The 14,112-nt window shown below is 34.4% G+C and overlaps 1 protein-coding gene across 2 annotated transcripts in view; it reads right to left on the bottom strand.

The window, feature by feature from the left end:
* Positions 1-2,243: 2,243 nt before the first annotated feature.
* The window catches only part of LOC108362718 (fasciclin-2-like), a 107,399-nt gene continuing 95,530 nt past the window's right edge, over positions 2,244-14,112 (bottom strand). For both annotated transcript variants that reach the window (XM_017615824.1, XM_017615825.1), the window contains exons 3-4: positions 4,114-4,288; positions 2,244-2,405 (exon numbers count right to left, since the gene is read on the bottom strand). In XM_017615824.1, the coding sequence (XP_017471313.1) occupies positions 2,348-2,405; positions 4,114-4,288 (233 nt within the window). In that variant the 3' untranslated portion in view covers positions 2,244-2,347. The remainder of the gene's footprint in view (positions 2,406-4,113; positions 4,289-14,112) is intronic.

The following is a 14,112-nucleotide window of genomic DNA, read 5'->3' as shown; positions in this document are numbered from 1 at the left end:
AAGTTTCACTAATCAGTATAAAATTTTTCAGACTGTTGAAATTCAAAATGTTTAATTTTCCGAACAAAATTGTGTATTTTTAAATTTTAACAGGCTGATAAATTTAAAATTGGTTAGACCTTTTCCAAGAGTACTTCAGAAAGCGTAAAACGTACTTCAGAAAACGTAAAATGTACTTCAGAAACCGTCAAATGTGCTTCAGAAAACGTAAAATGTACTTCAGAATAGTCAGTTCATTTTACAACTGACTATTCTGAAGTACATTTGATGCTTTCTGAAGAACATTTTACAGTTTCTGAAGTACATTTGACGCTTTCTGAAGTACTCTTGGAAATGGTGCAGTTCAACGGGCATTAATGATCTAAAAATGAAGATCAAAATGCGATTTTATTGCAATTAAAAATATTTTTGTAAATTTAAAAATTCCTAAGAAAGTTAAATGTTTTATTTTTTACGTACGTATATGAATAAGAAAAAAACTAAAAGTGCTGCCGGGTTCTGTTTATTTTAATTTTTTATATGTTGATGATTTTTACATGCAAATGACGATTTTTGAGAACCAAACTGGCGATTTCTCACTGCAGTGACTTGTCAAAACTGCGTTACCCCCTAAAAAGGATGCTTATCTTCCAAGAATAAAAAACTGGCACTTGCTTGTGTTACACAAATGCTTTATTAAAAAAAAAAAGAATTATTAAAATCGGTTTAGTACTTTGAGAGCCAACCCTGGACAAACATTTTCCATATAATCAATTTTATTTAATAGTATAGAATTATCTATTATGCTTTTTAAGGTTAGGTTTTGTTTCAAAGCTATAATTAAAGTTAGAAAATAAAATGATGCAACATAAAGCAAATATGATAAAAATGACATAGGCAAAATGAAAACTCATAAGAAAAATTCTACTTCAATGCAAATTTTGGCAAACATTTCATTTCAAAAATGCTCTTAGTAAATATTTGGATTGTTTTTTAGTAATCAGATATGTAAGTACGTACTAAGCATAGAAATGTTTGACATTCGCATTTTTGAGTGTTAGTAAACTAATTCCACTGTGAATGTATTCGCCAAGGAGATTATCGTAACTGTTGTAAGTGAATTGAAAATGAAATTCGCTTGCGAATATGAAAACGAAAGGCAGGCGGACACACAAACGACCGAAGAATATGGAGAGGACTACGCAATGAGAGATTAAATATTTTTAATTAGGCAGCGAAGGAGTAAATGAAATGAAGTGTAATGCTTTTAATGTTTAATGTTAATTAAAATTGGGGCTTAAATGTGCGAATGAAGCGCTCTTTGTGGGAGGAGTAGGTATAAAAAACAAAAAATGAACTAAGATACATATTTATGTAAGTATGAGGCGTTGTCTATTATACGATGTAATGTAAAATAGAAGTATGAAATAGTTATTCACTGTTTTTTTTTTGCGCATGAAGGTGCGGTGACTGATAAAGCTTAAAATTCGATGAGCAAATTTTTTAATTTAAATTAAATATTTTAGTCTTACGGGAAGAACTAAGTTGATAGAAGAAATTAAGAGGTAGTAACATAAATAGTGGTAACAAACTACAGCTACATTAGTCTATAAAATGACAACTAAACTTTGATAAATCATAATTGGGAAGTTCTCTTAAACTGAAAGTCCATAGGATTTTGAAATTTTTCCAGCAGTTCGAGGCTTCTTCCAGTCCAAGGGAATACTCCTAATAGTATTTGCGTATTATGAAAAACGTAGCAAAAATAATAAATAATGTTTCAAAACAATGAAAAACATAACATTTTTATACTACATATTCTAATTTCAAAATTTCAAAGAACGTAACGTGCGAAGCTAACAATGCAATAATTTATGTTTAAAAAATGCAAAACTGCTGCGCTTATACATAAATGCTATTTCATAATATTCTCTGTTAAAGGATTAAACTACGAATGAAAGTACCAACAAAAAATGTTTGGTTTCTTCAAAACCAGTAAAAATTACTGCAAATGCATTGAATTAATGAAAATTAGGCAATTGGCTACAGCAACTTGGCAACATTGCATGTTAATGGCTGACAAGGCAACACAGTTGCATTAGTGGTTTGTGTGCGCGCTAAATTGTTGTTGAGTTGGTATTACGTACATATGCATTAGGGGCATGCCTCAGGTGCCGGGTGCGGCTAAATTTATTCTAAAAATCGTTTAGTTTTTTTTCGCAAAAAAGTTTACTTGATATGAATGCTAAATATTTGCACTAAAATGCTTCGGTGTTTATTAAAAAAAACGCATTAACTAATGATGACTCATTCAGTTTAGGCACACAAACATTAGCGTTGAGCGAAAGATAGTGAGTGTTTTTTACACTTACACAGCGGGTAATCTACGTCCTTTGGAATCATACAGTGGATAATAGTATTTGTTCCTAAATTTTTATAAAAAAGATTGTAATAAGAGAATAAAAAATAAATTAATAGCGCAAATTAAATATACAGAAGTGATATAAATAATTTAGATTTAAAATGTGTAGCTATATTGTATAGAGTAGAGAAATACTGTGTTATAAATTTAGGTTAAATAAATTTTTTATAAAAAAGCGTCAATACAGTAACTTAAAATATTTTAGAACTTTATGGTTCAAACCGATCAATGGTTAGAACTGACCTTTCTTGATTTGGATGAGTTTTGGTCAGAACTTTTCTTTTGTAACATAACGAAGTTTTGCCAGAGCAAAAATATACTTAGGTATAAAATATTTTTCGAAAGTTCAAAATTTTACGGATTTAGCAAGTTCAAGTTTTGAGAAGGTCTAAAGCTAATAAAAGGTGTTTTTTTTTGCATATTCATAAGTACAATAAATAAATTTACTAAAAAAGTCGAAAAGTAAAAAATTTCAGAATTTTCAAAGTAAAAAACCGTAAAAGCAAAATCTTACTTGTATTAAATTCATGGATATTTTTTATATATAAAAATACCTCTAGTTTATCTTAAAAGATCCGATAAATTTCAAGTAGGTGCTTTTAAAGTTATATTTCTTGAATAAAAAAAATTGCGTATCTACTCTAAATTAAAACTAAATTTAAGTGAAATAAAAATGTTTTCACATATGTAACTTCACATAGAATTTGCGAACGAAATATTTTTTCGAAGTTCAAAAATTGATATCCTTAAAAAACTTCTTCGTGTAAACTTCTTGGTATTAAAAAGATTTAGTCTAAAGTTTATAAAAGTTTCTACTTGCCTTATGCTCGGTTCCACCAATCACTTTTAAAATTCATTAGACTGTTAAAATTTGAAATAGTAAAATTTCGAATAAAATCTTGTGATTTTAATATTTAACATCCTGATAAATTTAGAATTGACTGGTGAAATTGGGTATGTATGTTTATAACTTTTGGAATTTTTTATATACACTAGTATGCATTTTTTCTTTATGTCCCTAAATATCGCTTTTAGAACTAGACCAGATTTTGTAACTGTAATATAAAAATTGTCAAATTAAGAATTTTGCATAACTTCAGAATTTTATTTTTATTTTTTTCTTTGGCAGAACTCCGTTATACGATATACGATAAAAGAAAAGTTCTGATCAAAATTCACAAAAATCAAAAATGGTCGATTGACCCATAAGGAAATTATTAAAAAGCTCTAAATTATCAAAAAACCGGTATATTTAAGTGTTTTGAAAAAAAGCTTATAGGAACTTAATCTCAGAAAAAAAATTATTTAGTACAAAAAATATTTAGAAAGTTGTTTTTAAGATAATTTACTTCGCTCATTTAGGCCACAAAATATTATATAGTTTTTCTTTTGTCTAACTTCAATAAATTTTTAATATTGCGAGTTCTGCAGATAATTACCAAAAAGTTAATAGGCGTTGGGATATGTTTTTATATATCTATACAATTTAAAATATTTACAGGTAAGTTACTTTCAAGTTATTTACTATAGATTTTAGAGATAGCAGAATCATTTCAGATATACTATATTTTTAAGGCTTGGGAGTCCTACACTATAGTTATTATATATACAAGTGTTTATATTTTTGTTTTAGAGCATAGGAAATAATTCTCTGGATTAATTCTTTAAAGTTTTAATATTTAATTCGTACAACTTTTTGCTTCTCAACTTACGGTTTGGGCAATATTGTATTATTCATATTATCCTTCCATTGCAAATCCGATACCAAATTCGGATCAGCCACAATCGGTTTACAGGTTAGAATCAATGATTTGCCAACTGGTTTCCTTTGTACTTCTTGCATGGGAAAAATTTCCAATTTTGGTTTGACTTCAGCATGTGTGAGATCTGGAATGAAAAAGGAAGTAAATAGAAGGTTAGACAATTTTGATTAAAATTCTACGTTTCAGATAAGGTATTTTTTTAATAACGGTAATGGTAAGTAAACTCTATGCAAAGTGGTTCGGCTTTCGGTTCGGATCAAACATTTGTGGAAAATTTCGGTTCGGTTAATGGTTCAGTTAATTAATAGAAAAAGCGGTTTTCCGGTTCAAAACCCATTCACATCCCTGGATCGGATTGAACTTCATACTCTGAGACTAGCCTACTGAGTCCACAGTGAACTCTTTGAGATACGGAAATGTGCGTGGGTCACTGAGAGTTCGATTGAGCATTGTTTTAAGCACTTATGACTAGTACAAGCTTAGCTCAAGAGGCCTGGCTATCTTTGGAAAAATTGTACTCCAGTGAAACCCCGATTTATAGAGCGTTTCCAATCTCATTTACTTGCCAGTGATCACACATTTTTAATAAAATGTTTATTGTATACTCGTAAAATGATTTAAACTCTTCAAGTCTAGTAAAAGTCCTAAACACATTTGTTTAATATTTACTGACGCCAATGCCAGCTGTCATGTACATACATACATGATCAGGCAAGCGAGTACTCGTACATGTGAAAACACTTATTGACCCGTCAATTCACACATTTGTATCTTACTTTTTATTTGTTAAATACTTTTTTTAGCTTTTTTATGCTTTTACCCCTTCAACTGCACCGCCATCCATCATCTGTTGGTGTCATAAGCAAAAAAAAGGCGACCCCCCGTTGCTGGCGGTGAGCACATGTTGCCTCAAAATAAAAATAAAAATATATACATACATTTATGTATCTATTTGTCATGTTATTGTTTTTGAATTCCCTACAGCAAACAGTCCACACAAATCAATTGTTCCACAATGCTTAATCATAATTGAAATAAGCGACAGCACCGTAACGAAACCAGCCCGAATTTGGTTGTTAGTTGAAGCTGTTCAAATGTTGCTAACATTGCAGGCTGCCATATCAATTATGCAACAATCTCTGTGGTCATGGGTGCATGCAACATAAAAATTAAATATGCATATGAAAAAAATGCATCCTGAGTGCTAAAGATGTGAGTTTGAACAAGTGTTTGATACCGACTCCGTCTTTTATTTCACTTTTTAAGGTGATGGAGAAGAGTGTTATGTTGCTAAATAGTTGTTGTTGTAACATAATTAAACTTTCTCCTTTTGCGACACCGTCTGTCCATTCGGACTTCCTTGAAATTTTATACAGTCGCCATATTTTTCACATCCTCCAGAACTGTTCAGAAATCATACGAACTGGTTAACCCAAATCCGGGAAAAAGGTACCGCCTTTGACACATTGTGATACGGTAATAGAAGCACTTTACTTTATGAAGACCATAAAATCGTAGAAAATAGTGAAAAGAAAGTCGGCAGATTCTCGGTTTTGAATTTATATGGTACTTAACTCAATCTATAACTGACTGATAGCACAGAACACTACGTATAGCGACTGGACTCAACATTCCTTCTGATAGCCGAGGGGCAAACAGCTAACCTGCCGTTTTTGGTCTCGTGCGAATATTTTCTAAGTAGACCTGGGTACCAGGTCAAAGTGATATTGTGGGAGACGGCCTGACGCTTGGGTTGGGATGACGAGGAAGGAAGCCATAGAGGTGGTCACACGGTGGAAGATAAGTATGGCAGTACTCCTGAACAGAAAAGCTTCATGTCAGCAAAAATCAGGATGTGTCAAACAGGAAGATATTTATGTCCCGGTGTTGACCAAAGCTGGGCAAATGACCACACCGACAAATCTAAAGTGTGTGAAGAAAGTAGCCCAAGTTGTATGCCCCAAACCAAAATTGCATAGTCGGCAGCTGCGGCTTCAACTTCTCAAAATTCACGAGTAAATTTTTTCACCGACAGCCGCGAAGCCATTAAAGCTGTAATGGCTATTATGACACACTCGCTTGGTATTAGCCGGGTCGCTACTTACTGGGTGCCTGGAGGCAAACAAAATTTAAGGGAATGAGCGCACTGATTTGGTGGTAAAAAATGGAGGAAACTTCTAACTGGGTAGATGGCTATCCTTCAATTATTTAAGGAGAGAATTAGACATGTAACTGATACATAGAATATTCTAACACTTTCAACGCTGGATTGCCGGGTACTCGTCGCCTCCGGAATATAGGCGACTCAGCTACATTTGTTCTACTTTATTCTCTTCAACGAAGGAAATTGCAGTCCTAAGGACTGGCTACACGCTAAAAACGCATTACGACTAAGTTATTTGTAAGTCAAAGCTTCTGTTATAGGTTTTATCGAACATATTGTATGAAAGACTGAAGCCCACCGTCAATGAGTGTGGCTTTAGACATAGCAAATTCACCCTTGATCATGTATTCAGAGTACGTCAAATATTGGAAAAGACCCGTGAGAAAAGGATCTACACCTATTGTCGACGTTAAACTGCTTTCGACAGCACTAAAAGGAGTCACCTATATGCCGCGATGTCTGAACTTGTTATCCCCACGAAACTAAAACGGCTGTGTAAAATGACGTTGAGCAAAATCACCAGCTCCGTTAGAATTGGGAAGAACCTCTCCGAGCTGTTTAATGTCAAACGACGTTTCAGAAAAGGTGACTTCATTTCGTATGATTTCTTTAATCTGATGACGAAAAAGATAATGAGGGCCGTAGAACTGAACCGCTCAGGAACAATTTACTACAAAAGCGTGCAATAGCTGGCGTATGCCGATGACATCGACTTCATCGGCAACAAAAATCGCGAAGTCTGTTCTGCCTTTTCCAAGTTGGATAAGGAAGCAAAGCAAATGGATCAGAAAAATTTGCGCTCAACTTTCGGCAGGCGGTTATAATGCCGAATATATGTACTGCTTTCGGCCGTTTCCACAATTGTGTTCTACGCCCTTTCAAATCCCGAATGGTTGCTAGACATGGACGTAAACCGGATGAAAAATTTGGTCGATTCGGCTCAGCGGTTCGAACCGTTTTTGCTTTTTGATTGGTTTACCAAAGCGGAATTTAGGTCTTTGAAGCTGGTTCGGAAATAAAAAAAAAGTAACGTGCAAGCATAAGTGTCACGTGTCTGTCAAATGAGATAGGTTGCCATTACATTTGATATTGCCACATGCTAAACAAACATGGTATGTATTACCATACTTAATAAAAAGAAAAAAGGGAGTAGATTTATCTATTGAAAATTGGGTGAAACGAACCTTTAAACCTTTATGAAAAATGGTTCGGCTTCCGGTTCGGATCAGACATTTGTGGAAAATATTGGTTCGGTTAATGGTTAAGCTAGGTAACAGAAAGTAGCTGTTTTTACAGTTCAAAACCGGTTCACGTCCCTGCTAGCAACCACCTCTAGCGAGTGTGTGTGTGGATGCTTTTGTGTGTGTGCCTTCGATCGAAGCACTATTAAATGCATGTTTTGAACACATTTTCCAATTTTTTTGACGTACTTGCACATAAAATTGCTTGGTATAAATTTTATATGCATGAAAAATTGTGCACATGTGGCTTGAATAGGTCTGCTTGTCTTTTTACATGTCTTAAAATTTTTACAGCCGCTGGAATGTTTGTTGGAATGCTGCTGTGGACATTTCTGGCAACACCCTCCTGGCCAAATACGGCGAGTGCGATGGGAAAGCCATTTAACAGTTATGGGCAAAAAAAAAAAGTTTTGTAGCAATGCTATCGAATTTTTTCATACAGATATAACAATGCATGTATGTATGCAGTTATTTCAAGCCTAACATATGAAAATAAGCGAAATATAAAACTTGCGCAATGTCTTTAACATGTGTCCATTGCGGCAATGCCGAAGCGTAAATGACATTTTTGACAGCTGCCGGCGGTCGGCCTGCCTGCCTGCCTTCCAAGCTGCCACGCTGCCACTCAGCCATGCTGCATATCCTTAACGCCCCACATTCACACGCTGCTAGAGATGCACATGAACATCTGCATAACTATTTTTTACTTTTATTTGTTTCAGCGCGCTTTCAACTGCTTGGCACTTCATTCATTCATTTGCTCTGCGCTGAATATATGTACATACGTACATACATATGTAAGTTTTTTCCATTTATAGTTCTTCGCTTCATATTTGTTTTGATTAATTTTCAACGCCTTTAATGTTTTGTTTACATTTCCCACACGCTTATTTTGCTGCTTGATTATAATCACTATACTGTCTGTCCCACCCAATACTCCTCTTCCAGCCCACACTCCCACAAACGCACTCGTATTGCATTCATGATTATGCAGTTTGACGTCTGCTGACATTTGTTTGGAAACCGGCAAACGAGCTTTGCCTCAATGAAGCTGTCAGTAGCGGCTGTCAAAATGGAAAACAATATGCCAGTGCGCTTTCGCTGACCCACTGCTAGGCATACATATCAGATATAAGAAGTACACATACATATGTACATATATGTAATATCAGAATTGTATAAAACTGCAATACAAATACTTTATTCGGGATGAGCTCCCAAATGAATGGCTAGGTTAATGATTTACATATCAACGTGTTATAATTGAGCTACATTAGGACATACGGCCACTTATTGGAAAATCCTTCACAATTTTTAAATTTAATATGTGGCCACGCAAATCTTACCACCACTAAAAAAAGTGAAGTAGAATTTTTTTAAGTTAATAAAAAAAATTTATTGGTGAATATAGTTCACACTACATATAACAAAAACTATATAAATAAAAGTTTAAAACTTTTTACAAAAATTAGAAAACTTTATCAAAATTTCCAACTTTTTAACCAAAATTTTGAGGAAAATTTCGAGTATGCAGTTGAATAGCGCATTCACTTTTAGTATAATAAAATGCAACTTGAAGTAGCATTTAACTTATTATTTAAATTGATTTAAACTTCGCAGCAGATGGCAACCTTGCCAAAAATATTTTACAAATAAGGCTTAGTATAATTTCTTCTGTCAAACCCATATCAAAATATTTCAATTTATTTTAGTTTCCAAACCGCTAGCACCTTTCTTTAAAAATATCTGATAAAATATTTAATTAAAATTGTTACTTTACTTTGTTTTCGAATTTCTAAACAGGCGGCAGCCTTCTTCGGTCATATCTTAGAAATAAAGCTTTCATAAATCTCCTTAATTTGGAAGCCAGTTGAAGATATGACGTTTAAATTGATTTGTAAATTATAGGAATAAATATTTTCGAAAAAAATCTTTCTCAGACCTTCCTCGTTTGCTACCCCCATATTAAAATATTTGTTTGTAAGTTGTAAATTAAATTGATTTTAACTTTTTTAACAGGTGGCAATTATCTTCAAAAATATTTTCAAAATAAATCGACATCAACACTGCTGTAATATTTTATCTAACTTTTACATTAATTGATTTGAACTTTTGAAAATGGTGGCAACTGTCTTCAAAAATCTTTTTATATATTAATCCAGATTACAGACTATCTGTGTGCCAAATTTCATTGCGCCATTTTCTAAAGAACCTTTAGAATTTGTCAATAGTATGCAATCAATTAATTTTTTTAGCTTTTTTCTAAATCATCCCGACCAAAGAGTAAACGCAATTGACTCATTTTGTATCCGACTGAAATGAAATAAAAAACAAATTCTGCCAAATAGTGAAGCCTTGTACGAACAGAAATAAAATAGTAAGTCATAAAGAGACTACTACTTTAGCAATTTTAGGGCAGACATTTTTGCTACGCCAACAACCTATCGAAAAAGCTTTAAAATTGGGGGGAGGTGGGGAATCTTAATAACAAGCTTCTTTTCTTTCGTATGCCTACCGACCCGGTCTAACATAGCAATATGCAAATGCTCGCTATATTTTAATTGCTTGCATTTGTCATACCATTTAAATTAATTAACAAATATGTAATGTACGACAAATTTGCATAGTCACTTTCAGTTAAATATTTTATATTTATTGCACTTATCTCAATTAAATGAGTTCTCAAATTTGTATGCCTTTTCCATCTTCACAAATGGATTTGCGCTCTTCGCTTGCTAAGCTGCTAGCATACCACTCATTTGCTATGAACTCGCTCCTCATGTTGTTCCAAACGCAGACAGAATAAAGTAGTTTCGCAACTTTTATGAAGTTTTCTAAATAAATGCTGAACAAAATTTCTGCGTTTATTTATAGTATGTATATTTCAGTCTTGGAGCTCAAAATTTCCTACTTGCTTTCCCACTTTCTTCTCACTTCTCTCTTCCTACTGCAGACTTCTAGTTCTTTTAATAATAAACCATTTAACTATACAATCAAACTTTTACCCTGCAAACTTTGACACTTTGCACAGTTGTCCTTAGAAGAGTTTATAGATTTAATAAAAATGTCATAAATTACCACTGTCGCTAACAAATGGCAACAGTGTCAACAAAAGAGGAAAAAAGACATATAGAAGTATTTCAACGAACAGTGTTGCGAAATAGCGCTCTAAAAAGCAGCAGTACCTTTGATATTTGCTGAAAAGATTGCCTTTAGAGCTGGGAGGAGATAAAATTTGATGTATTTTAGGACTTACAAACAACCCAGTGGTACTAAATAAATGTGATTTAATCGAATCGATGTATTATTTATAAGTCGCCTGCTGGCTAACAGTACATACCTAAATATTTATAATGCGAATTCATACTACGTTGCCCTCGTTGCGTATACGGGGGACCTTATGGAAAAGTTCATGTGGTTAACTTCAGCAAGACTAAGTTTTGAATTGAAACTTCGCTTTGTAATCTAATCTGGTATAGAAGCAGAAGATACGGAAAGATTTTTTAACAAATTTAGGGAAAAGCGATCTCTAAGAAATCTAAACGCCATTCTTTGAAGTTCAGGGTATTCACATAGTCACTCTTTTTTTACTGCGAATCCTTTAGCATCCCATGATACTATATACATATGTATATTTATCAAAAAGAAGACGATTCCTGAGTTAACGAATGTACTAAGCTGACAACTTATATAGTAAATAAAACATTGACTTTTAAAATAAAGCTCTTTTAAGCTTTCTATACATTTGGTATAGGCGCGTGCAGAGTAAAAGCTATCTCTGCCCATCGCTGGTATACAGTGTTAAAAGTGGTCTACCGACGTCCGCTGAGCAGTACTTGCTGAGATATTTTCACCGAATTATTTTTCTGAGACTTGGTGGTTAGAAGCCTCTACTACCATTCCGTAGGACCTAGTGTGATGAGCAACAAAGAATGATGGACTAATACATATGATGCTTTTCGCATCGATGCGTTAAGAGACGAATACCTGAGCTTTTTAACACCTAAAAGCCTGTTATACGTACATGTAAAAGAATCTTCCGTAGAAATTGGGGACTTAAGCCCAAACTTGCTCGGAGGATGCATACGGCCATTATAAGAACAATACTTACGGTAACCAATTAAAAGTAGTGTCGAACAGATGCACTTAATGTGATTCTGCATCAATTGCCAATAGAGCTCTACATATACGAAATTGCAGCGAACTCTGCGATTAGACTCAAAGAGCCAGTCTGTTGGAGTTCCAGGCAATGTGGGCATAGTGGCGTTCTTGACAAGCTCTCAGATTTGGGGGACAAATCTGAAAATATATCTCCTTTATTAGATTTCAGCAAGCATTTTTATGTTAAGTTCCATTCTAAATGGATGGGACTGGATTAGGGCGCGGATATCGAGGAAAATGCTGCCAGCATCTAAACTGATGGGTCTAAAATGGACTGCGATGGGGGTGTGGGGGTGTTTTCTGAAAACCTGGACATTTCCATTCTTGCGCCGACTATTTAACTTTGCTAGCGTTTTCCAAACGGAAGTGCTGGGGATTGTAACGGCTTGAGGGTAGGGAGTAAAAAATTATAAATTTTTTCGCACTTTTGTTGGTATCACCAACAAAAAATACCAAATTTGTGAGATACTAAAAGTGTACGTTAAGCTCGATGGCGGAGACTCGTCTGGGATCCGGCCCATAGGAACGTACACGACGAAAAGGGGGCTGACGAATTGCCTAAAGCAGGAACACCGCTTGATGTATCCGAACTCCATACTATAAACTGTTTACTCGGTGTAATAAAGGAGGAAATATACTTGACATTCGCACGAATGGCTGAATCATTATGGAACAACCTACACACTTACAAAACTGCAAGGAATACCTCTTAATGAGGTAAAGAAAAGATATCAATAAAACCCGCAATTAAGGGTACTGGCCCCTTGGTGAGCATGCAGCAAGGAGGTGCCTCACATATCACCAATGGTGTCATAGCTGTAACCTCGACGAAAGTAGGGAAACTGTCCTAGNTGTTTTTGGGCTGCCATTTTTGTTATTGTTGGGGCGCATGTACTACATACATACATATGTAAGTACATAGCTACAGCCTGACTTTTGCGGCAATGAAAAATGCGCCACTTGGCTTTTTATTACCCACAACAATGAGATTGGCAACATAATGCGGTAATAAGCATGCAACAGAAGACATAGCGGGGATACGGTTAACAGCAAAATACCAAAGGAAGAAAAAAAATTGAAACGAAATCAACACTAAAACTGCAAACAGAACGAGCGAAAGTCAGCAACACAAAGTCACAAAACTATTCGGAATATTCTTTTTGCTGTCCAGAATTAATTGACAATAAAAATTGTTGTTGTTGTGTGGCAGCTTGTGTGCTGGCTTTTTATGGTGGCTTTCTATTTTTTTTTATCACCCATAACATGCAAGCCGGTCTACGCTCCTACACTTGACCTAATATGTAAGTCTACTCCTACAATCATGCTCTTCTTCGCATATTCACTCTCCTCCTTGAACTCTCACTCTCGCAATCACTCTTTTCCTCTCACTTTTACTTATCTAATTTCACACTCACTCTCCTTCTTTCACTCTGCCTATCTAAAGACTCATCTAGGCTTTTATTATTTTGTCAAACAATTGTTTTTGCTTTCATTTGGTTTTTATTTCCTTTTTATTGCTATTTTACTCTTTCTAGCTTATTTTCTAGGTATGCTTGTAAAATGTTACAATTTTATTGCTAGCCTAAATACAATGTACTAATTCTCAGCGGTGTAATAGCGTTTGCCAAATTGTTGTGTGCGTCTAACTGTCAAATTAGACAAGCTGTCAAGAGGATTGCAAAGATGGTAAGCAGCACAAAATTGGATTGTTTAGAACTTGTTGTGTATAAAAGCTGGCGTTTTATTATTCTTCAGAGTTTAGTTAATAGTCCATTTAAAACCATTGCGACAGTTCTNCTAATTTCACACTCACTCTCCTTCTTTCACTCTGCCTATCTAAAGACTCATCTAGGCTTTTATTATTTTGTCAAACAATTGTTTTTGCTTTCATTTGGTTTTTATTTCCTTTTTATTGCTATTTTACTCTTTCTAGCTTATTTTCTATGTATGCTTGTAAAATGTTACAATTTTATTGCTAGCCTAAATACAATGTACTTATTCTCAGCGGTGTAATAGCGTTTGCTAAATTGTTGTGTGCGTCTAACTGTCAAATTAGACAAGCTGTCAAGAGGATTGCAAAGATGGCAAGCAGCACAAAATTGGATTGTTTAGAACTTGTTGTGTATAAAAGCTGGCGTTTTATTGTTCTTCAGAGTTTAGTTACTAGTCCATTTAAAACCATTGCGACAGTTCCTTTCCCGAAAGTGAGTTCCTTGAATAGACTTGCTTGTGAGTAGGGCATGAAGAAATAAACCTCATCGAAGACTTTAAAACTCATTAGATAAAACTAACTATATCCATATAACTCGAGTCTTACTGAAAAGCTATAAATTTGCGTCTAAATATTATACGTATCGATTTGCTGCCAGGTTTTTTTTTTTT

Source organism: Rhagoletis zephyria, unplaced genomic scaffold (assembly GCF_001687245.7).
Source record: "Rhagoletis zephyria isolate East Lansing unplaced genomic scaffold, Rhagoletis_zephyria_1.1 Rzeph_scaffold_01076, whole genome shotgun sequence".
NCBI lineage: Eukaryota > Metazoa > Arthropoda > Insecta > Diptera > Tephritidae > Rhagoletis > Rhagoletis zephyria.
Note: the sequence above shows the minus strand (reverse complement) of the source record. Positions and strands in the feature narration are given on the sequence as shown.